Source organism: Erithacus rubecula (assembly GCF_903797595.1).
Source record: "Erithacus rubecula genome assembly, chromosome: 3".
NCBI lineage: Eukaryota > Metazoa > Chordata > Aves > Passeriformes > Muscicapidae > Erithacus > Erithacus rubecula.
Window position 1 is genome coordinate 56,576,563 of NC_136689.1, and position 24,773 is coordinate 56,601,335.

Below are 24,773 nucleotides of genomic sequence, written 5' to 3' on the forward strand. Positions count from 1 at the left end.
ATAGCTAAGTACAGAGTGGGAAACATTGGTTTGATAGACTCAGGAGGACATCACGCTCTTGTGGTTTTAAAATAAACCTTCAGCCCTAAAAATCCAAACGCTGTGGTCAGGGCTGTGTTCCCCACAGAAATCCCGTAGGTGGCATCACAGCACAAGAGGAATTACATTTCAGCTGCTTTTGATTTAGAAGGAATGCAGCCGCCTTGGGATTTTCATTTTTCAGTTGTTTTTGTTTAAAGCTAACACTTTCCTGCAACTTCAGCTCTATTCTTTGTGCCACTTCATTATCAAGATCAAACCTACACAGACTTAAATCTCTTTCCTCCTGAAGATGCCTACCAAAACGTACACAGGGCTGCTCCAAGGATGCAACTATCCAGCTGAGGAGGATACCTGACATCAAGGACAAGTATGGATGCATTGAACAGTTGGCATGGAAATGAGTCAAATCCACAACTATAATTTTTGTCACCAGCAATCCAAAAAGCTCATTCGCTTCAGGAATTAATCAGACACAGACACACCCCCAAGGTTTCAGTGCTTTTGAACAAAAAGTATTTTCAAGATGTTTTTTAAGAAAACCCTGATTGTTCAAAGAACTCTCATGCAGACCTGAAATTATCACAAATTCAGCATCATTGTCTTAGTTCAGAAAAGGAGGGAAAAGCAAATGAATGCATTAATATCTGATCAACAACCAGCAGATGTCAGCACCATTTTTAATCTGGTATCAGGGCCCTCCACAAGGGGAGGACCTGGAAAACCAGTGAGGAGTCCAGGGCAATGACAGGACCCAGTTCCCCCCTCTCCAGTTAAACTGGTTTGCTTGATGTGCAACCAGCCAGCCACAAGGTATCTTGTCTCCTGTTGAAAAGAAAAAGGAGGTAAATTGATGCTGGGCTGAGCCTTGACTGGATACCTGACCCCAATGCTCTGCTTCTCCCTTGCAGCTGACTTATCATACAAAGCAGAATAAGAAAATAGAGTATTTTTAATTAGAAGGATGGATGAAGGGATTTTTTAAAAAATAAAGGGCAAAAGGGCAAAACCCAGTAATTCCCTCTTGCAGGGTTTATCCCCTTCTCAGGACTTCTCACCTACACAGTATTTCCAAGCACAACTTATCCCTCTGCCCTTGGCTGGGTCTGTTTAAATGGTTTGTGAATTCCTTCGGTTAAAGTTGCCTGTTCAAATTTTTACCCTCCTATATCCTTTAGAACCCACCTCCTCCCACCCACAGAGAGGGAACAGGGAACTGGCCCCACCAGCTAAACATCTTCTAATAGCAATATCACTATATTTAAAGGTTTTACAGCTACAGATTTCCCAAAGAGAAATCTGTGTTTCTCAGTGTGATACAAATACTCCAGCAAAACCACAAGCAGATCTAACAGTGCTCAACCACGGAATAGCATTAAGGAAAAGTTTTATGCAAGTAACAGAAACATGCCAGCTAATTTCTCTCCCACCTACTCCAAAACTAGACAGAGAAGATACACAAATTGCAGATTTCTGGATATTTCAAGTTTTTTGCCAGGATTTTTGGGCATTTCTATGACATCTGACCTCACTGTCCCAGAGGAACATGTGCCTTAGGGCAGCAGAAACAGTAGGAAGCATCTGCTCTGAGAAAATATCTTTTTTTTTTTTCCCTATTAACACATCATTTTGCTAAGCTCTGTTTCCCCAAGAGCCTTGCACTACTAAGAGGTCATTATTACTGCTGCTGGTGTTGTTCTGGTTCCCTCCTCTCTCCAAAATGAAAGCATTCAGAACAGTATGTGCAATTTTTTTTAGTATCTGTATTATTTTTAAAATGCTTTATTTTATAAATATTTTACATTTTATTTCTCAGTTGAACAATTTTTATTGGAAAGCCTTCAGTCCAAGCTTTCTAATTCATCCGCTAAAGAGCAAAAATGGCATCTGAAGAATCCAGTGGTAGAAGTGAGATCACAAGAATCCAGTGGCAATGTGTCACTTGGACACTTTGCTCTGTCCAAGACTCCCTTTGTGCAGCAGCACCAGCTTGGTCTCATGCTCAGAAGGGCTCTGGAGAGGCTCCCCATCCCCACTCCCACAGCACCCCAGCATCCAGGGACCCCAGATCCTCTTCACACTCCTGACTCCTGCAGGGACCTGGTCAAAGCCATGTTTGGCAAAAACCAGGTTTTACAAAGGAACTGCAGATTGTGAGGCACAGCCACTGCCCTCACGGGGAGTGAGGAATTTTGGGAATTCACCTACAGCAGCCATCCCTGGGGCAGTGTCTTACCGGGAGCTGCCACTGTTTCCAAATGCCATTCCATGCTCTGACTCAGCAGGAGTCCCACCCTTGTTAGCTGGGCTTTCAGTCTGCTCCCAGGACATGCATTTTTGCAGCACTTGGCAGGTTCCACAGAGCCTGCCCAGCACTGGGCTGCATCAGTGGGTGGCAGCCCCTTTGTACCCAGAGCAGCCACCTGATGCACCTGCCCGAGCTGAAGTTCAGCCCAAAGCTGATTCCTGCCCCAACCACACTCCATCCTTCTCAATCCCACAGCCCTGACCCAGCCTGGCTCTGCACCATCCCACACTGAAGGCACAGCTCCATTTGCACCAAGGCTCCCCAGGCTTGTGCAGCAGTGGGCTGGGTGGATCTATCCTGGCTAACCTTTATCCACATATTTATAAAGCATGGTGCTGTTGTATGAAGTCCCAGCACCCAAGTTCCTCACATCCAATACTGGCTCTTCTCTGCATCAATGCACCCAGCAGCATTTCCTCCATTAACAAGTTGGGTTAGTAGATTTGCACTTTTCACAGCATTAATAACATCAATAAGATCAGCCCATACAGCTACTCCAAAATGATCAGAGGGATATAGCACCTCTTCTACAAGGAAAGGCTGAGAGGAGTGTTCAGCTTGGAGAAACCTTCTGGGTGTACCTATACCTTCCAGTACCTGAAGGGAGTGGAAAGGATGATGCAGAAGGACCTTTTAAAAGGGCATGTAGTGACACAACAAGGGGGAATGGATTCAAACTGAAAGAGATTAGGTATTAGGAGAAAGTTCTTTACTGTGAAGGTGGTGAGACTGGAACAGGTTGCCCAGAGAAGCTGTGGATGCCCCATCCCTGAAAACATTGAAGGCCAACTTGGAGGGGCTCTGAGCAACCTGGTCTAGTGGAAGGTATCCCTGCCTACAGCAGAGGATTGAAACTAGATGGTCTTTAAGGTCCCTTCCAGCCCAAACCATGCTATAATTCTATGGAACAAGCATGAGAAGACAGATCAGATTCAGCAGTGTTAACAAAACAGCTCTGCAGGATCACTGCTGACCTGCACACCCCACACCTCCTGCTCTGCTGAAGAGCCTGTGTAGCCACCACAGCATCAATCAGACAGAACTTGAGCACACGTCCACATGTACAGCAGGCTGACAGTGCCTTCAAAGTAACTACTTGGTTTGGGTTAATTAATGCCCTTACACACTTAATTATTTCACCAGATCAGGAGAGGACACCAAGAGCTCTGGGAAACTTGCAGTTCAGCCCTTACTCTCCAGCAGTGTATGAGTCAGTCCTGCAGCAGATGGATGACACTGGATCTATGATATGCAAATTACTGATTCAATTACGTTGCTATGGGCACTTGTCCTTTGTGACATGAAAATAATTTCACAATACATGAAAAAAGTGCCAAAGTGCCCAAAGTTACTATTTCACAGAGGCTCCAACAGCATCCTTTCTACATCACCTGTTCTAAAAGGTGACGCTGCTGGTGTTATCTACCTTGTGTGACAGCACAGCTAACGAGCCCAGTCCACAGGAGAGCATCTTCCACATCTCAGCAGAGACTGGAAACTGCCAGGGAACTGCTCACTTCTGCTTCACAGACAAGCAGACAAATAAATTAAGATACCTGCAAAGATTCCTGAGGTTTCTACTTTACTAGTCCATTACAAGCTGCTCTGATATTACTAGGTAAAACCTTGATGAACAGAAGGTGGCGTGGACTTGAGGATGAGCACACAACCCCTTGCACTCAGTTTGCTAAAAGGGGCAAGTGCAGAGCACAAGGGACAATGTCACACGTGTTTTGGGACCGGCACCCAAGTAAGAGCAGGAACGGTCACAGCCGCAGGCTGCTTGTCAGAGCCAACAGCCGCAATGAGACAATAGGCACTGAAGGGAGCTGATAACGACTTCCTTAACTCATGAATACTCAATTCGTCCTTTTCACATGCACGCTGCAGAGGAGCCAAAGGGCTCCTGACTTTTTAAAAAAGCCGTGAATGTTTCCATTTTCTTAAGGTTTTGGGTTTGAGAGTGGTTTGTGGGGGGTTTGTTTTTATTTGGTTTTGAGGGGTTTTTTTGGGGGGGGGGGCATCCTCCTTGCTATTAGATTGCAAGTTGGTTTTTTTTGGTTTTTTTTTCCCCATGTATCAGTAATTTCCCACAAAAAGGTGTCCAGAATCAAGTTTTCAAGTTTGAGAAATTTGTTTCAAAATGGCACAGCCAGCTGCAGTTGAGCTATAGCTTTATAGGTAATTTTGTTGAGAACTGCAGACCCAAAACGATATGCAACTACCTGAATAAGCATCTGAGGTTTTCTGAATTTTAGACGCTGAAGGGAAAAAAGTTTGGTTATTGGTCCCTTCCAAAATGTCAATTTACCAAACAACAGTCACTTAACTCCCAGCACATGAGCATATACAGAAACAAGACCAATATAATAATAGTAATATTAATAACAATCCTTCCTACTACATATTCAAGTAATGAATTACATTATTTCACAAGCACAAAACTCCAAGCACCACAACGAAGGCAGCACTGCTCAAACACAGACACCTCTCCAGATCAATGCATTCCAGAAGCAGAATACACACAGACTTGGGGCTTTTTCAGTCCCATATGAAACAAGTACTTGCAAGAATCATTCTGCAAGCCAGCAGCATTCTTCCCAACTGTGCTTCTTTCAGTGGACCAGAGCTCCCTTCGCATACTTCAAGGACTTGTAATGGTGAAGTCTGCTCCAGAGGGCAGCTCCAGGGCTTTCCCATTCCCAGATCCCCAGTGTGAGGCTCTGTCCTTGCTGAAGTGCCAATTACCACACTGCCCATGTGGAGCCCGAGGAAGGAGCAGCAGTGTCTTTCCTGACTAACATTTCTACCCAAATGACTTCAACCCCCATGAGAAGCCTACAGCAGCTCCATCCTATTTTACATCTTAGCTTCACTTACTGCCCTCTTGTCTCTTTCAACAACCATTTTGCACCAAAAGAAATGTTCACATAAAGTTCTCTGAATGCATTAGAAGAGGGAAGAGGATGGATAGGCAATCATTTACACACACACACACCCTTAAGTTAAAAATCTGGTTTATTTGAAACTGTGAAATCAAAATCCAATAAATAAAATGTTTAACATCAACACTGGACACTATGTAGGAAAACTCTGGTAAGACTGGATTGTTCTCTTGGTGCCCCAAGCAAGGATGAACCACGAAATGACTTCCCAGCTCCCCCAGCCATGTAGTTCTCTCTACAGTCTTCCCCCATTCAAGGCAAGCCTTCCCCAGATGCACACTGCCAAATTCCCCCATGCTGGAGTCCAATGACAGGGCTCACAGGGCAGAGGCTGCAAGAACAAGTGTCTACATTTCAGGACCTGTAGAGAACATCCCTCCTCCTCACTCAAAGCCCTCTGAACAGGTTTCATACTTGGCCATAGCACACAGCTCATATTTTATTGTTTTCATTTTTAATGAGCTACTATGCAGCTATAAGAACACACTGTTTCTTAAGCACTTTTTGGGGTGATACCATAAATTCCTGTTTATGTTTGTTTAACACTGCTGTTAATTTAGTAGTTTTTTCCAAATAGCAGGTTCTCTCTAACTGTATGTAACATACACATTAAAACTCTTTGAAGCAATCAATATGAAAATATTAAGATTTTACCCAAAATATAACTCCAAACCCCTTATAGAACCTCAGGCAGGAAGTCATCAAATTCTGCTAAAAATGTCACACCATTTCAGAAACAGCAATAAAACATTCTGTATCTGCTTTAGAAACTATGGCACAGGCTCAAAGTCTACTTGCTACCTTAAAAAACAAAAATAAGCTTGGGCACATCACCTTTTCTTTCTAACACTGGCACAAGTGAACCCTATTTTTTTTCTTCTTAGAAAGGAGGGTGGAGAGAGTGGGATGAAAAAAAGGAAATAAAACCAATGCATCTTACAAGTTATTAATTACATAATTGGCTGTTGGTATTGGTGGCACTCCTTGACAAGCCAGATGAAAACAAGCATATCCAGGAAGGACAGTACTCATCATGGCCTCTGTGGCCACCAGTTTGTGCTTCAGCTTAGGTGAACCTTCCCAACAGCTCCTCTGTAACCTGACACAGATGGAAGTCCATGCTGAAGGGAAGACTGTTTGGCTTTTATACTATTGTGGTGCTCTCTACAGGCCAACAAGAACCAATCACTACATGAATACCATTGGCTCAGGTACTCAACAGTTTAAAATCTTAATGCTACCAAATCATCTAGGTTCTGACCCAAGGGACTTCAGGCCAGGGATCTAATTTGCTGGGGAGTAGGCTTTGCTCAGTTACTACCTCCTGAAAAAGCCATTTAAAATCTCAGATTTTTCACCAAATTTGGGAGATATTTGGACAGGGCTTCTACATACAAGTGATGTGCACAGGCCATATACTCCATGTATCAAAGCAATTTGACACTCTTTAAAGCAGCTTTTTGAAAAGAATATTAAATAAATGCTGCTGCCAAGCTTTGAACAATAGGTAAACAACCAGGCTTCAGCACCAAATGAACAGGATAAACACTTCTGGTTAGCTAGATCTATTTAACAGATAACACAACCATTTCAAGTCAGTTCACTGTAACACTTCAATGGGCACCCAAAAGGCCCTCAGTCCTTACCATGTGAATACTCAGCAGGAACTACAGATCACCCGACTGAACTGGCTTAACAGGTATTCTGACTGAGGAAAAAACCACAATGCCATGTATTTCACTGCTACCAGTGCACTGGGAATTTGAGGGGGCAATGGATGTAATGGCTGCAATCACTTCTTCAGTAGATAAACCAGAAATAGGTCCAAAATATCAGGACTTAAAAATACAAATAAACAAAGTAATTTTTTTCACATAGTTCACCTAGTTATTTTAACAAACATTACACATTTCATTACTTAGAAAAGATGACACCGCAGAAAAATAAAATAAAATTTGGTTTCAACAAGGACAAGGGTTTTACATGGTGATACAAAAAATGTAATGGGAGTCTGGAGGGGAAGAAAAAGAAATGGAACAAAACAAAACAAAAAACTAAAACCAAACAAAAAAAAAAAAAAAAACAAACCAAAAAAAAAAAAAAAAAAAAACAAAAAACCAAAGAAAAATCCCACAACACTATTCCCAGGGAAGATGAAAAGCTAAAACAAATTCCAGATGTTTAAGTCTGAAGGTTTTAGCTTTTAAAATACACAACTATGTGTGCCTTTCATAATAACAGTCACAAGTGAACGATACTCTTTGTATTACTGCACCCTTCAACAGGCCAGTCTGCATGTTAAAACAAATAATATAATAAACTGCTAAACTGTAAGTATGCAATTATGGATCAAAAAGCTGGGTTACATATCCAATGGTCCATCTTTTAAATTTAAACTGTGCTTAATGTTTTTTAGTTCAGACACACTGAAACCCATCAGCACAGATGGTTTATGATGCTTCATCGCCTTTAAGCATCTATTCCTCATTTTTCCAAAAAACGATGCAACATCAATTTTCCACGCATATAGCAGCAAGGAAAGTAATTCCACCTCTTTTTTAGAAGGATATGGCCTCTTGTGAAAGTAGTCTGACAAAAACTGTTTCTGTGCCTCATATGAATTGTGATCATACTGATTAGGATCTACTGCTAGAAAGCGGAGATCCTCACTAGAAGGAAGCTTCCTCATCTCAGTCCTAATCTTCTGTCGTTTGAAAGGCACTACCCCTAAATTCATTTCATTGTCTGGAGACAGAGCTATGCCAGTACTTAAGCTCAGAGGCTGCTGTTCCTTATTCCTTTGGTCTTCTGCAACAACGCAGGGATCTGATTGCTTTCTTTTCAGTACCACAGAAAGATGCTTCTCACCATTCACAAAGAGCAACTCTTTCCTCTCGGTGCGCTCAAGCTCCATCTTCAGGCTCGAGTTGGTGTCTTTGGGAGCACTTCTACAACGCAGCAAGTGTACAGCAATAGCTGTCAGAGTCATATTTCCAGTGTACACACCACAACAGTGGATGCACTTGAAAGCAGGAGACTTTAAAATCGTATGCACAGTTGGCATTATATGATGTCTCTCTTTCAAATGCTTTTCATACGTTTCTCTACCAGCAAATGTACCTAAGCAAAAAGGACAGGTGAACATTTTTCTGGTGCATCTCCTGTTCGCTTGTGCTGTCTGAGGTTTCACTTTGATGTAAATAGGGACAAGAAGTGTTGAATATATTCCAACAAGCACTGCCAAATGTACTTCTTTTTCACCCATGTCTTCATCTGGTAGCACAGTATTGAAATCAAAGTGTGGAAACACAAAGCCACCCTGCGCATCATCACACAGCTCAACTCCTCTGTTCCTGTACCATGGATGCAACTGCTTTTTCCCATTGTGCGCAGTTTTGTTGTGCTCCACGAGGCTTTTTAAGTCATAGAAAGTACCTGTGCAAAATAAGCATGATAAGCCATGCATGAAGATGTGCTTCATGAGCTCTTCCTCACAGAGAAAACATTTACAAGCGAAACACCAGATCGCCTTTTCTGTCATCCTCAGAAAGGATGCGCAAGCTGCAAGTTTGTGAGGATCTGGGGGTTCTACTTTGACTTCATGTTGTTTGTGGGCCACCTCCATGTGCACCTCGTAAACATTTGACGGGAAAAGCTCATTACAAACAGGGCAAGTCTTCCACTGCTTGGCCTGTCTGACAGCCTGGCTTGTTTCAGGAGCAGGCGGGGAGGCCTGTAAGGATACATTCTCAGAGGTCAGAAGGAGGGGAGGAGAGGGAGCATTGGCTGGCGACTGGGACAGCTGAGCCACGGATCCCGACTGCATGAGCTGGATGGGCACCTGCGGAGGCGTCACAGTTGCCACTCCACCAGCAGGGGGTACAGGCAGAGTAACTGAGACGGGGGCCAGCGTGAAAGTAGGTATCCCATTAACCTGCTTGCCAGTGGGAATCAACTGCCTCAGCAGAGAGCCTGCAGTCAAAAACGCTGCGCTTTGAGAAACCGGAGGCTGAACTGGCTGATTGACTGGGATAACTGCAGGGGCAACAGGTTGATTAAGCTGAAGAAACCCAGGTCCAACAGGCTGTCTGACAGGAACCACCCCAGGGGCAACAGGCTGGTTAAGCTGGAGAAGACTTGACCCCACTGTCTGTGTCACAGGAAGGACCCTGGGATCAATGGGTCTGTTCACGCTCCCCAGTGACTGGCTGACAGACAGAACTGCTGGAGCCACTGGCTGATTCACGGGGAGGACTCCTGGTGCAACTGGCTGATTCACAGGGCCAACAGGCTGAGTAGCAGGGAGCGTTGCAGCTGGGACTGGACTGTTTATAGTACCAGTGGGCTGATTAACAGGGAAGAGCCCAGGCCTGACAGGCTGATTAAGAGGAAGAACCGCAGGGGTCACAGTATTATTTATGGTCCCAACAGAACGGTTCAGAGGAAGCCCATGGGAAACAATGACGGGCTGCGAAGGTGATGGCTGAATACCAAGGTTGATCTGAGCCACGGGAGGATTGCTGGGCACAAGAGCGACGTGTGAGGATGCAGCAGCAGGAGCACAGGTGGTTTGTGGGAGGCTGCCAGAGGCACTTGGGACAGTCACTGGTCCGACCGTGTTCTGAACTGCTTGTGTCTGCACCATGCTCTGGTTTTGATGACTCTGTGGAAATGTAACCTTGATGCAAGCTGGAGGTGTCACAGAACCTTTTGGGACGGCAGCAGGTCCTGGAGATGGAGCAGCCTCTGCTACACCAGGGACAAGCTTTGGAGCAATAGACGCTTGTTTCACAAGTCCAGGTTTCTTAATGTGTTCTGAAATCAGAGATCGAAGTTTGTTCTCCAGGCCTCTGTGTGTTTCTGCTGTCAAGACATGGAACATTAAAGAATCTGGGTTGTTTGCAGGAGCATTACATTTTTTACAGTAAAATTCAACTGAACCTGATGCACTTCCATCAAATTTTTCACCAAAATATGCACTTAGTAAGTTTTTAAAATGGTTAAGCAGCACATGTTTCTTCATATTGTAATACAAGGTGTCTGTGAATTGACATTTTAGACACGTGAAGTTTATGATGTCACTCCTAAACTGTTTCATGCCACCCAAAATGCTGACTGTGTAGTTCTGTATTCGTTTATTAGATGAATGAAACATCCATATGTGCTCTCCCACTACTTTGGGATGAGAAGAAAATGGACATTTTGAGCAAGAAGCCACCATCTCTTGGTCCACTTCATCCTCATGGCAACGATGCAAATGATTCTTGAAAGAAGTAAGCAATTTGGACGAGAACTTACATAAGGTACAGCAGTACGGCTTTGTTCTGTATCTCTGCAAACAAAAGAAAAACATCCACTTAGAATCTGCCAGCTCCTACTCCACTGGTTTCTGTTTAAATCTGCACTACCACCTGTCAAAAATGCCCTCACTGGATGTATATAACACATGTCTTCTCAGTTTCTTCTAGTTTTGAAAAGAAGATTTAAAGATGACATACTTAAAGGGAGAAATACTTGTGCCTTTTTTGTTTTATTATAATTTACTAAGAAACCTTATGGGTTTACTTCTACCCTGGTTCACAAGAAGTAATTCTGAAGCCTACCTGTTTTTAAGTATAGGAATCACAGAACAAGCCAAGAGGATTTTTTTGTATCCCCACCTTACACAGAGGTCAAACCTTAAGAATTAGGAATAGCAGCCCTTTTAATGACACTTTTAAAGCTTTATTTAGTTCAGGGCCAGCTCTATAGACTGGACAAAAAGAGAAAAGACAGAACAGGCAGGGATTTTTTTTCTGTATTTCAACAGCCTATATTTCACTGAAAACTCTCCAGAAGTATGTTCCCAGCAAAGCCATAAACAACTGATTTTCTTTTAAGAACATTCTTTTGGAGCCAAAATAATAATAATAGAAAGTTGTAAAACCCTCTTTTTATGATAAAACAGTGATGTATTAACTCATACATACAATTTATATTAATTCACACATACTGGGCATCACATCATAGTAATATTTTAGGTCATTTCCTCAAAAATGCTCAGTATAGAGCATATACATTCACACACCCAGGAAAGTATTTTAACTGCTTAAGAACATATCTGTCTTGCATTAAGCAGTGGTTTGTTCCCTCAGTTACCTGTCACATGACAGCACTGTTTTCAAAATCCATATGAACATTACTTGTTCTTTCTGAAAAACTGGTAGCCCCATCAACTGATGTTCTGATCAACTTCCTAGGAAGTTAACCCTGGCTCCTGCCAAAAACTACAGAATCATCCATGTAATGTCACATGCAATATAAATGCAACAAATCTGTACTCTCAAAAATCTAGTCGAATCTGTCTGTTCCCTCAGACAAGTTTTCACCTCACTGATTTCTGCCCTCATGAAACAGAACCCAAAGGGAACAAGCTGGATGCTGTAGTGGCAGAACATCTCACTGACACACCATGAAGAACAGTAACAAAGCACGTGCAGGTATTTTTTCCACATCATATATCCATGTCAGTCATCTACAGAGAACAGTCAGCCCACACTGCCATCTACTAGCAGTAGTATTAGGAGAGTCTCCTGATGATAACCAAAATCTAAGTTCCAAATTCAAAAGACTGTCAGACAATGCCACTGGCTGGTTAAGGCCACTGAAGAACACTGCTAAGATATCACTGAATTATCTTCTGTCTATACTCTTTAGGTGTCTGATCTCAGCTGCTAGTAAACATCAACAAAGTAAATTAACAGATGCATCAATCTTTAAGTATCCTGCCTGGAGAAAGGCCATGACATTAATGAACTAAAGAAGCACATGGAACATTACTAGAAGACATGCCTCACTACTTCTGAAGGAGTAAAATGACAAAGAAAATATTTCAAACAATTCTCTTCCAGCAGAACAGAAACATGTGAAAATATGCTGGTTTGATATTCTCTGTATGAAACAGAGCTCTTCCGCACAAACACTTTAAAAACCATTCTGCCAGCATGTTCTCCTTGCATACTCATCAGCTTTTTCTGTTCACAAGTGCCACCACAGCCTGCCAATGGCATGCCAGTATTATAGAAAACATGACAAAATAAGAATTATAAGCCACTAAGGAAAAAGAAAGCATCTTGAAGACTGACCAACACAACACCTTCAATTCTAAAAAGGGAATCCAAAAGAAGGTTTATTAGAGACACTGTGGTAAACTCAATTAGTCCTCCTTCAGAGAGCCTATCCCAGAACACAGGAACACTTTCTGTTTTCTAATCTCACATTCCCCACAACCAAGAATCATGCAGAAAGACAGGACAGCCTCCAAAAACCAAAGTTCTTCCAGAATTGTTAATGTCTCCCTAAAAATAGCACAAACAGCAGAAACCACCAACTTCACTTACACAGACATCTTCTCCAGTCTACTGAGTTTACAGGAGGAAACAACTTTCCACTTATGGCAACAACTTTGGATTAGAACATCCTGAAGGACCAACTTCTTTTCTCCCGAATCTAGGCAGCATGATATGTGAATGATGTACATTAATAAACTAAAATTATTTCAAGAAAATGGATAGGAACAAGGTTAGTATCCAAAAGACAGAGTTTGGCAAAGAAGGGGTTCCACAGCAATGTGTTACCAACTCCACACTGAATTTCATTGACAGCTCTCCTGTAAGGAGACAGTGAGGGGCCCCAAGACTCTTCACCAAGACTGACAAGTCTATCTTTCTTTCTGGACATACTCCTCTGCCCTATACACAGCATCTTAGAAACTTGCTACTGTATACAATTATAGAATTGTTCACTTCAACCTTGCCTTTCTTGTACAGTAGAGTTATACAGAACTAAAAGCTGTTACACCTACACAAATCTAACTGGAAAGTGTTTTCCACTGTCACCTATACCAAGCCACTAATAGTAATTTCATCTTAATCCACTTGCATCTATAAAATCACATTTTCACCCTTCCCATGAAACAGGAGCCATGCTGTACCAAGACCATGCTAAGGTTAAGCTAAAAAGGCAGAACAGCAGTGTGACCCCTAAAACACCAATGTTCAGGGTTGCATCCTTAAAGACTGCAAATGGTAACTGAAGTGCTCATAACCAACTATATTTCAAGGAAAAACAAACAGGAAATGTAAGATTATTCCCTAACAGCACTTATAAAACAATTAAAGCTATGTTTTTCCATCAAAAAGCTGCATCCAAATTTCTGTAAATTGTGAAATTCAGCAACTCCGTACAACACTTTCACCCAGAATGTGTGTCACAAACATACATACCTTCCTTCTGCCCACAGGCTCCCAAGGAGAGACATCACTCCATGAAGTGTTATAGAAGTAGTTTTCACCTGCATCAAAGCTTTTAAGACTCTAAAAGTAAAATAAAAACAAGAAATGAAAACAAGGCTTTTGCAGTCTGTTATGAATATTAAAAAATTCTCAATAGGAAGTAAGGAAACATAAAGAAAAACCCACACTAAGAGAGGATGACTTAGTCTTAAAATTCCATTCAAAGAAATTATTTCTTTGACCATATTTGATTTATTTTACCTCAAATATTTGTTCATATGACTGCCTGGTACAGAGCAGGAATTCTGAACATTTCACAGTTACTGAAAATAATATAGGGAGTGAAAATATTTACACTTGAATTCCACTGCTTCCAGCCAAGTTCACAGTGAACACTCAAAGTATTTTCCCCCTCTGCCTTCCTCTTTCTTCACTGGTAATATTTCATTGCTGACTTCCATGCATTAATTTACCACCACCATTTATTTTGCAACAGATCTTAGTATTAAATCTGCATAGCAATGCTATACTTTCAATTTGGAAAAACAAAAGACATTCACAGAAGCTCATTTCCAAGAGCTGCTTTTCCTGAAGCTGTTACAGCAACAATATTACTGTGTCTGCAACAACTGTGTCAGGGAAAGCAAATGTCCTTACAGCCTTATTTTAATTAATCCCATCAGGGCATTTCACTTCCTTCAAGCCAAAGCCAGATACTATCCTAAAAATACAAGTTCATCTCAAGATTTCTGAGATCCACACAAATTCAGACACAAACTTAATGGAAGGAAAAAAAACCCAGAAAAACCTGAACTAGATTCCTGTTTACCAAGCATTTCTGAAGACTCTAAACTAGATTCAACGGCACACCACAATGCCTTGGATGAAACACAGGCAACAAATCCAGGCTTTACCCATAGAAAACTTACATCTCTTCTCCCCTCACATTCACAAATCCCTCTTCATTCAAAAGTATAGATACTTAGAGAAGGTATGATTTCCATCTCTGCACCAAACCCATTGCAACAGAAGAAGCAGATAACAAATAACTCTTAAGATCAGATGACCTTACAAAAGGATTGGAATTCCTAAATCTAACAGTTTGTGTTATGTTAAATTTAGCAGCAACACTGAATATAGTGAGCAATAAGGAGAATCAAAGCTTCAACAATCAAATACAGATTCCTACTTAATGCAGGTTGTCTGCACTAGGCTCTTCTCCATTTGCACCATGCAAATACGAGCATTCCTATGTGTTCAGCAGATTACAGTAAGCCAGAACATCATGCCAGTGATAATTTGATTTTAACTTCATTACTCAAGAATTTAGAAAAACATAGCAGCTGAGTTTGCAATACACTGTCTACCTTTTCAACCATCGAGTATGCTCAAAGAGAATCCAAAAATGCTCGGGGCAACAATAAACAAATCCCTTGCAATCTAATCAACTCCTAGACACTGAATGAGTCATTGATTTGCCCTTCAACCAAATTTAAAAAAGAAAACACCACCAACAGGAACCTTAGAAAGAACTCTTGCATGGACAAGAGCAATCCCAAAACTTGAGAGAACTATTTATGATAGAGAAAATATAATGACTTCAGATTCATTAAAACTTTTTCAGCCAAGTACACATAGTACAGACTATTGTGCATTATCATGCCTTATTACAACAGTGCAAGACTAATTTTAAGACCAGATGCAGGTCATGTTTGTAGCATATTATATTTCAATTAATTTCTTACATTGTCCAGCCCCTTCACAAAGAGTCCAGAAATCAATCTCAATATTTGAGAAAACAAACCTTGGGTACTTCTCACTAGATGGTCTTCAAGGTCTTTTCAATCTCAGGCCCTTCTGTCATTCTGAGTTTTATTAAACCTCATATATCTCAGGCTACTAAAAGAAATACCATTATCATATGAACCAAGTACAAATCAAGCTATAGGAACCATTCTCCCTACTGTTAAAGTTGTACCAAAACCAGCCCCAGATTACCTGGAAAAAACAAACTGAAGTTATGAACTTGGTCAAGGGAGAATTATTTGCAAAAGAAACATAATATGGTATATTTTGGCCCAAATCTCACAGAGGTTTTTCCACAGTGGAAATGTTTACTGGGTTCCCACCACCAGCTGTTATTAAAAATGAAGCAAAACCAACTAAACATACATTATATGATCCCCCAGAAACCCAACCAAACACAAAACAACTCATTACCTATTTATCATTGAAGTCTATGCAACAATCAAAGAAACCACAAGCAATTTCACAGTCAAAACCTGTCACCATCAAAACATTCCTATTTCAAATGGTCAAGACAGACTCAGCTTCTAAGTTAGAAGTGTGATTACAGAACAATATTAACAAAATAAAACAGCAAGTAAATGGAAATTACTAGACATCACAATTTTCTTCGAGCTACTACAACATTTAGATATATACAACACTGTCCAACTGCAATAACAAAGAATGATGCAAAATCAGTAATGCAATTTTTTTTTCCAATTAGTTACAGAGTTGCAGAAAGAAACCACCACAAAAGACACAACAGCACTCTTACAGTGTTAAACCTACTTTACTACTAAACCTACTTTACTCATGAAGAAGCAATCAACCTCTCGACTATGGTCAATGTCAAGGTGTGAATATACTCAACAGCCAAAAAGGCCTGTGCACCAGCTCACTGAAATACACTGTTTTTAAGAAAAGGAGTTACATTGCTGTGTTTGCACCTTTTCTGATATTAGGCTTGCCAATCTGATGGTGGGCATTCTTCCTGACTGATGCACAGAATTTTCTTCTAAAATGGCAACAGTGGTACTGGGCTTCTCTTATCGCCCCAGCACATCTGCATGTACTTTTTAAGATGCAGACTACAGCTCAGAAAGACCATTTTGGTATTTTTCACCGGACACAAAGTTTAAAGGTTTATCCATTTTCAGAAACGCTGATGATTTGTATGTCCCCCTGCAGAGGCTTGCCCTTGACATCTGAGGAGACTCAAGCCCTCATCTGTTTGAGATTCTAAAATAATTGAAAGCTTTACCTTCAACAATTCCCTGCAGCTGTCCCGCCCAAGATCCACAAGAATGTCCTTCACCTTTTTTCGAGCCTTCCTTATATTATCAAGGTTTTGAACAGGAATTTGAAACATTTTGCACTTTTCCTGAGGGAATAAAAACACAACGATGAAAAAAAAAAAAAAAAAAAAAAAAAAAAAAAAAGAGGAAAAATAAAAAAGAACTAAAAAAGGGACTAAATACTTTACATACTTGAACACAGGCACTAGCATTTAACAGTGTTAAAGTAAGAACTAAAATCTGAAAAGTCATAGTATAAAAATATTTAGGTTAGAAAAGACCTCTAAGATCATAGAGTCCAAACATTAACCCAGTACAGTCAGTGCACCATTAACCATGCCTCTCATCACTACACCTCCTGTCTTTTAAATACCTCCACAAATGGGGACAGAACTACTTCCCTTGCCAACCCATTCTAGTGTTTGACAATCCTTTTTCTGAAGCAGTTTTTCCTAATATCCAATTTAAATCTCCCCTGGAGCAATTTGCTCTTGTCCTGTCATTTGTCACTTGGGGGAACAGACCAACCCCCATCTAGCTGCACCCTCCTTTCAGGCAGTTGTAGGGAGTGATGAGGTCTTCCCTGAGCCTCTTTTTCTCCAGACTAAACACCCCCAGCTCCTTCCTCCAGACCCTTCCCCAGCTTCACTGCCCTTCTCTGAACTCACTCCAGCTCCTCAATGCCTTTCCTGTGTTGAGGAGCACCAAACTGGACACAGTACATGAGGTGAGACCTCACCAGTGCTGAGTACAGGGCTGATCACTGTCCCAGTCCTGCTGGACACACTATTGCTGATACAGGCAGGATGCCATTTCTTAAATATGAAAGCCCAAAATCCTTAAGCCAAAAAAGTGGGCTCATGAATATTTCCCAGTAAATCATGTGACTGATTTTAAAGGAAACAATTTAACTGGGGAGGAGAGGACATATTTCTATTTCTTCTATCTACAGAAAATTTCAATTTTTTTTTTTTTTTAGATCTCCTTTTATTTACATGGCAGGAACACCAATTTTGTAGGGTTATTTGTAAAAGGACAAGGAACACCAGAATTTTTTTAAGTTCTATTCAGAAAATTACTATCATATCATTTAGGAAGGAGAAATTCAACACCTTTCACCTTGAACATTAGCACCAAGATGAAAAGTCTCTTCAATAATTTTGTTTGCTGTCATGCATGTACATGCTTAAAATATAACTGCTAGTAAAATCTAGATTTCACACAGAAGTTTCTACTTTTGTAAACTTGTAAGGTATCCCCATGGGCTCAGCTTTAGAAGTATGTCAGCCTTTGTCAACTCCTTCCTAGAGTACAGCAAGATCCAATTTAGACTGAGCTTTAAGAAACTGCAATGGACACAGAATGCAAAAACTAACCCTAAGCCTGCACTGAAAAAGGTCACTGGAAGCTTTTCCAGTATTTGGTGCTTAAATAGCTGACAGAGGATCCAGGAGCATTTACAACATCTTAAGTCCTTATTGCTAAACAATTCGTCCATCCAGGACATGCTTGAACAGGAAAAGGAAAAAAATTAGAAATACAGGAAATTCCCCAACAATACTTCAGCACGGTCTCAAATGTCTTGAAAAGCTGTGCTTTACCAATAAAGCAAGCTCCCAGCCAACATGAAAGCTCAACTTAGAATAAGACTTTCATGCAAATAGCTGCAAAATCCCCTTGCACATAAGACACCAGCTGCAAGCTAAGCCTCAAAAAAAAAAAAAAAAAAAAAAAAACCCATAAAAAATGTTCTAGCCAGTATGCAACCCCCCCAAACTTTAATTTGCATACAAAACATACAAGTAAGCGGTTTATAATTAAAATTCAAACAACTCACATACTATTCTTCGCTTCTTTTCCCCTGAAAGGAAAGGTGTGTAGAGAGAAGTGGAGAGGGAACCCCATTTGACGGACACTAGTCTTGTCTTCTAATGTTTTTTATCACCAAGAAGTCCAGAAGACATTCTGATACCATTGGGGTGGATGTAGAACAGGAACCTATACAGAATGGAATAAATCAGAGTAACTAGTCTGGCATTCTCTTAAAACACAATAGGCAAAAATTTGACATAAAATACTCTTTTCAAAGTAAAGTCCACAAGGAATTTGCAGAGTCTCCAGTTAAAGCTTTAAGATCAGTCCCTCTGTGAGGGGAGGTTAACCCCATTTCAACCCCACGGTCCAGTGTGGGTAACACAGAGCTGACTGAGCACCACCATGCCCAGATCAGCCAGCAGGAGATGTGGGTCAACACATTAGGCTCCACTGGAAACAGTGTCTCCATCTCAGTCTTCCAACTGACACTACTGAAGAAGGTGAAGCAGGCATTTGTTGTGGCATGTCTAGCTCAAATAGGAAACCCTCTACAAGGGGTGTAGTATGCAGCACTCATGTACCTCAATAGTATTCTTAACCAGCAATCATCTTGATATTATTAATACAGGAGAAAGAAATCAATACAATTTTTAATTATCCTGAAATTATTAATCAAGGAGAAAGAAGAACAAACCAAGATACTCACAGTAACAGATAAAAAATTCTCTGGAAAATCTCTGCCAGTGCCTCACCATTCTCACAGTTAAGAATTTCTTCCCAATATCTAATCTAAACCTACCCTCTTAGAGTCTCTCTATGTATTAGATCAGCACTGTCCCACCACAAAGATCACAAAAGATCAACCTTCTAAGCTTATTCCCTCAAGCCCTCAGTTTAATTCCTTGATTATTATGCAATTTATCATCCACATTTTCATACTAATAATTTATTTTTCTTGTATCTTGGACATATTTCAAGCTTCAGTCTGCACTTTTGTTTCATGCATTCACAGGTCCACATTCCATTCTTAACCAGCAAATTCAACATTAAAAGACCACAGTAAAACTGGACTAGGGTTACCAAGAGTCTTTATCATTTTACCATGCTGTCTATCTAAAAGACAAAAATTTATCCTTCACTGCTTTTAATTGTTGTTTCCAGAAAACCTGACAATCCACTGAGTTTTCAGACTCAGTTCCATTTCATATACAGAAAAAATTTAGCAAAATAAAAGAATAATTTTAGCAACTAATGTCTCAAGTTCAGTTCTAAGAAGGCCATTCAACTCTTGCTCAGGCACTTAAGCCATCAAGCCATTCCTGCATTTGTTGCTTATTCAGATAACCTCTGAATGATATACACGGTGGATCTTTATTTAATATTCTAACAACCAATTAACTACATCTGGCTTTTCAAAGATCACAAGTGCAACTCTTGCCTTCCAGCAATACCGCAGTATTTTAACACTAGCCTAAAAGACAAGGTAACAGTCTGCACAGTATCTTAGTCAAAGACCAGTTTACAAAGTAACTACCTTTTACTATTGTTTTCTGCATTAAAAAAAAAGCAAAACTTACACTGCACCTCTTCAAAGGAAGAAGTCATCAGAAAATTCGTTCTACTTCTTAGAACCATTCTCATTCACCTTGGAAGGAACATTGAGAGGACACCCAGTCCAGCTTCCTATAAGCAGGCTCACTCTGTTTTGGCCAGTCAGGTTTGCCAGCCTCTCTGGGCAACCTCCTCCAGGGACAGACTGTATTCACATTGACAGCTTTTTTTTCTTACATGAAATCCACACCTCTTTTGTTTGTGTTCCTACAGGAAGGAGGCATTTGCAAGCAAATTAAAACGGAGGGGGTATGGAGCTGGCACAAGGAAGATGCACATATGCGCCTTCAATAGGCATGTAAATACTTCCAGCAAAATCCAGTGAACTAGATAATCAGACATTTCTAGAGTTTCCAGGAAAAGAGGAGTGTTAGAAGATCCACAGAGAAAATGGCCATGATGTAATCTTTTTAGACACCAGAGAATCTGTACAGAAGCAAGATGTCCAGATGTGTTAAGTGGCTGGCCTTCACTGGTCTGCTGCTTAAAGAACCATTCTGAGCAGGGAAATTATAAAAGACTTACAGAACTTTGTCCTTTTATAGTAACCACCTTGGAAATGGAGCAATTCTTAGTTTTTGTAACTTTTATCTAACAAATGTCACTAGTAACTGAGAAAGGCATTTTCATAAAGACTTTGGTCTTTTTAAAAGGTTTGCAATATTTATAGGATCTTTATAAAAGTTTACAGATTTGGAACATTTGGGCAGGAGTATTTTGAAAGGTTGTATTTCAGTGGTTTTCAGAATTGACGAGCAACAATAAAGAATTATTTTCATTATAGTAAAATCATTAGAAGTTGACAATTCAGTATTAGTTAAGAAAACAACAAAAACTGTTTCATTCCTGAAAGTGGAATGGAAGCATGTGATCTATTTCTAAGAATCCAAGGAACAAGAACACTGGATGGCAAAGAGCAGTAGGAGGACAGGCCCACTAAGAAACTGCCTTGAAGAATGCAAGTTTGGTTTGGCCACACCAGATTTTACCCTCATCAATTTTATTTCTGATAAGTTTACAAGCCCTCTGAGAAGTCACATCTGGGTATCTGCCACACATAACAGGGTCATTTCCATTTCCTGGACTCTTACCTCTGCCTTCTGAAAGAGACCTAACTGGATTTACAAGTTTGTCATCATCAACAGAATTTCCAAGATAAGCACCATCAATGCTTATCCAGCCTATGGAGGGAGAGGGAAGAAAGCTTCCTAAAGAAAATGTCAATTGATTAGAATGGGTGCTATTCTTGTTCACTTGTTTAATCTGCTGTAATATAAAATATTTTCTAAATACATAATATATATTATATATATGATATATATAATATATATAAATATATTCTAATAAAACTTACAAAGAGAAGATCTGGCCAATAAAGTAGTTCCTCTTTATCCCCTTACATTCAAATTTCTATCCAAGGATAACTTAATAGAAATCCCAGGTAAGAAAAAATTTGAACTCTTCTTTGTCCAGCTACATCATAAGCCTCTGGGTATTTCAAATCATAGTTCTTTTAGATTCACAATAATTCTGCTCTTGTTATGGCTATAAATCACATACCTGCTAAGAAGACCACCTTGCCCAACACCAAGACAACCATCATTCAACAGCTGCCAACACAATGAAGAGCAGTAAGGTATGTTATGATAGAGAGGGAGATGCAGCACAACAACCTGCATCTTAGCTAACAAATCAAAGCAAATTTAGACCACTAAGCCTGGCATTCAGCTACTGTGGCTCAAGTAACAATTGTGATGGTTCATTAAGACACAACCCAGTCCCTCCTACCCAAGGCTGGTGAGAAGAGACAAAGGGACACTACACCACCATTTAAACTCATGGAGCCTCCCTAAAGTACTAACCCACGCAATGCTCTGACTCTCTTTCGAGTCCCTTTCAAGCACTGGCCAGAACCTGAACCCAGTAGGATGCAAATTCATCCTAGGTGATGCAAGCATCTGCATGGATCCACTCAAATCCTGCAGGATGTGTCAGCCCCAGGTGTATGTGAGCAAGTGTCACACCCCGAGGGCAGCAAGTCCAGGAAGAAGTACCACTGCATTCATCAGCTTGGTGTGACCCCAAGACTTTGCACTCTACAAATGTACACAGCAGTCCACAGCACAGATCATCCAAAACATTAACAAGTCAGAAAGGGAACAGAACTGAAGAGAATAAAAAATAAAGAAAAAAAAACCAGCAAAAATAAAAAACAGGGCTGTGCAACAGGTTCCAGAAGAAGAACTAAAGTGTTTAAACACAAACCAGCTCCACAAGCACTCAGTAAGACTTACCCCAAATCCAGGTGTTCCCAATGGAAAAATATAAGGCCTAACAAAACTGTATGCCCTCTTATTTGCCTCTAAAGATTTACTGTATTTTGTGGGGGATGCTGTTTTTTCAGAAAACTTCCATGAAACAAACCACAGATATTATTACAGCTTATCATATATGGTGTACCTTACAATAAATCTTACTACAGTTTATCATATACTTATTTCTCACCCAGTTCCTCTAAACATTGTGCTGAATAAATTCCTTTTTGATCAAAATTAAAGAGAAAGTTTATTAAAAGGAGCACATGGATTTTTAGAATACGGATTCAATACCCCAAAAGTCTTTTAAAGTATTTCACTGCAGCTCTTTACAACTGTTTTTTGCAAATAGATTTTTGTTGACAGAAAACTGTTGAGGGCAGCAATCAATTCCTCCCAGTAATTTACTCATCAGAACTTTATCAGCCGAAAGTGATTTGTTCATAACTTCGACAGTTCGGGACTCTGAACCGCTGCAGCAGGAGTCAGACACGTGTCTTTTATTCCAGTCACAAACCAGGACAACTGGAACTCCCCATTACCTGCCCTCGACCACAAAGCAAGCGCACGAATCACAGCTTGCATTGTGTGGGTTGTGTTTGTTTACATTAGTCATAAACTTTTTTTCCAAACATGTGCACTGCTGAGGCACCACAAGGATATTTAACGCAGCATTCCATGCCATTAACTGATGCCACCAACCAGTGATGAAGTGCTGGTTCTGCACGTGTGCCACTCCTGCCCATGCTACTGTCTGCCGCCAACTCCTTCAATTAAAGCAATTCATTAAAAGTAATTAAAATCATTCATCCACAGATCCCAAAGCAGGCTATTAAGCAGGTTCCTTGGACACCCCACCGCTGAGGACCTGGAATGCAATAACCAGCACGCAGGAAGCGCGGTGGTAACGGAGTGCTCGCGGCGAGGCAGCGGGAGGGTGCCGCTGTAACACGCCGCTCCCGTCCGTCCCTCCCGCCCGCTCGGGAACGCCGCTCCGAGCTCGCAGCTCCCGCCGCGCCCACAGCGCGCAGCCACCCGCGCCCCGCCCCGCCCCGCCGCACGTACCCGGCCGGGCTGCAGGGGGAGCCCCCGCCGCCGCTCCTCCTCCTCCCGCTCTCGCTCCCGCTCCTCCTCCTGCGGCCGCCGCCGCGCTCCCGCGCCGCCGCCACCCGCGGCTCCGGCTCTGATCCCGCCGCTATCCCCGCCGCCGCCGCGGCCCCGCCCCGCGGCCCCGCCTCCCGGTCACGCCGCAGCCGCGCTCAGTGCGCGCCCCGGGGCAGCGACGGCATGGCCGGGACCCCGCGCGCGCCTCGTCCCGCGCGCGCCTCCCTCAGCGCCCGCCGCCCGCGCCGCATCAACCGCCAGAAAGAGAAAATGGCGCTCGATCTGCCAGAGGAAGTGACGTCGAGGCTCATTTGCATGGCAGGCGGCCAGCCAATGGGAAGAGAGTTGTCCAGTGCTCCCATTGGCTCTCTGGGTGCGATGGGCGGGGCTGGGGCGGAGCCTCGCGTGGGGGCGTGGCCTAGTTTTGGGGCTCACCTGTGCCCCTTCACACCTCTAAGGGGCAGCACTGAGCGCTCTCGCGAGAGCTGTGACGTCACATCAGGGAGGAGCCTGATGACACCATGCCCATCACGTGAGGTTGCCACGTGACCGCCCAGCCCTGGGCCGCATGGGATGATGGATGGAGGCTCATTTGCATCTGCTGCCCTCTGGAGGCCCCGCCCATCCCTGCTGGCCAATGGGACGAGGCGAGGCCTGGCGGGAAGGCTCCCCATTGGCTGCGCTCCTGTGGGCGGGACTCACACCCTTGGCGCCATGGCGGGGCCGGGCTGGGGCATGGAGCAGGGCCTGGGCACAGGGCCCCACTGGTGACACCATCAGGAGAGTGGCACTGGCACAGCCATGGCCCTGACAGTCTCTGAGGTGTGATGGAAAACACATCGCTGCAAGCTCTGTCCACCAGACGTCTCCATGTCTGTCTGCCAATGCAGTTCTTGCTCGTCCCGCGATGGCAGATGGTTTCTGGTAGACGTGATGCAGGCAGCAGCCACACCACAAGGACCAGGACAAGTGGCCACAGCAGCAGGATGGGTGGCTGTCCCCTGCCAAGACTCCTGGTGTGGCTCTGCCACCAGAGCTGGCAGGAGGCCAGCCATGGCAAGAGACCATCTCGGACCATGCTGGATCCCATCCTTGGCACTTTGGGACCTTCTCCCTGCATCCCTACCATCTTCCTGGCACAGCTCTCCGTCTTCCCCACAAGGCTGACCTGACTTTGCTCAGGCCATTCCCAATGGCTTCACAACCTATTGACTTCAACTGGAGAGTCACCATGTGAGTGACACTCATCCATGACACTCATCCATGGAAGCCAAGGGCGA

General features: G+C 42.2%; 1 protein-coding gene across 2 annotated transcripts; it reads right to left on the reverse strand.

Annotated features, from left to right (window-relative positions):
* Positions 1 to 5,347: 5,347 nt before the first annotated feature.
* Positions 5,348 to 23,772, reverse strand: ADNP2 (ADNP homeobox 2). Of its 2 annotated transcripts, none has more exons than XM_079302018.1 (5): positions 23,455 to 23,772; positions 18,490 to 18,646; positions 16,615 to 16,734; positions 13,557 to 13,646; positions 5,348 to 10,624 (listed from the first exon to the last, which is right to left on the reverse strand). In XM_079302018.1, the coding sequence occupies exons 3-5, from the start codon at positions 16,720 to 16,722 to the stop codon at positions 7,655 to 7,657; spliced, it is 3,168 nt and encodes a 1,055-aa protein (XP_079158144.1). In that variant the 5' UTR covers positions 16,723 to 16,734; positions 18,490 to 18,646; positions 23,455 to 23,772; the 3' UTR covers positions 5,348 to 7,654. The 2 variants fall into 2 exon arrangements, with proteins under 2 accessions (XP_079158144.1, XP_079158143.1); XM_079302017.1 differs by having other exon boundaries at positions 18,486 to 18,646; positions 23,455 to 23,771.
* Between the last annotated feature and the right edge of the window lie 1,001 nt (positions 23,773 to 24,773).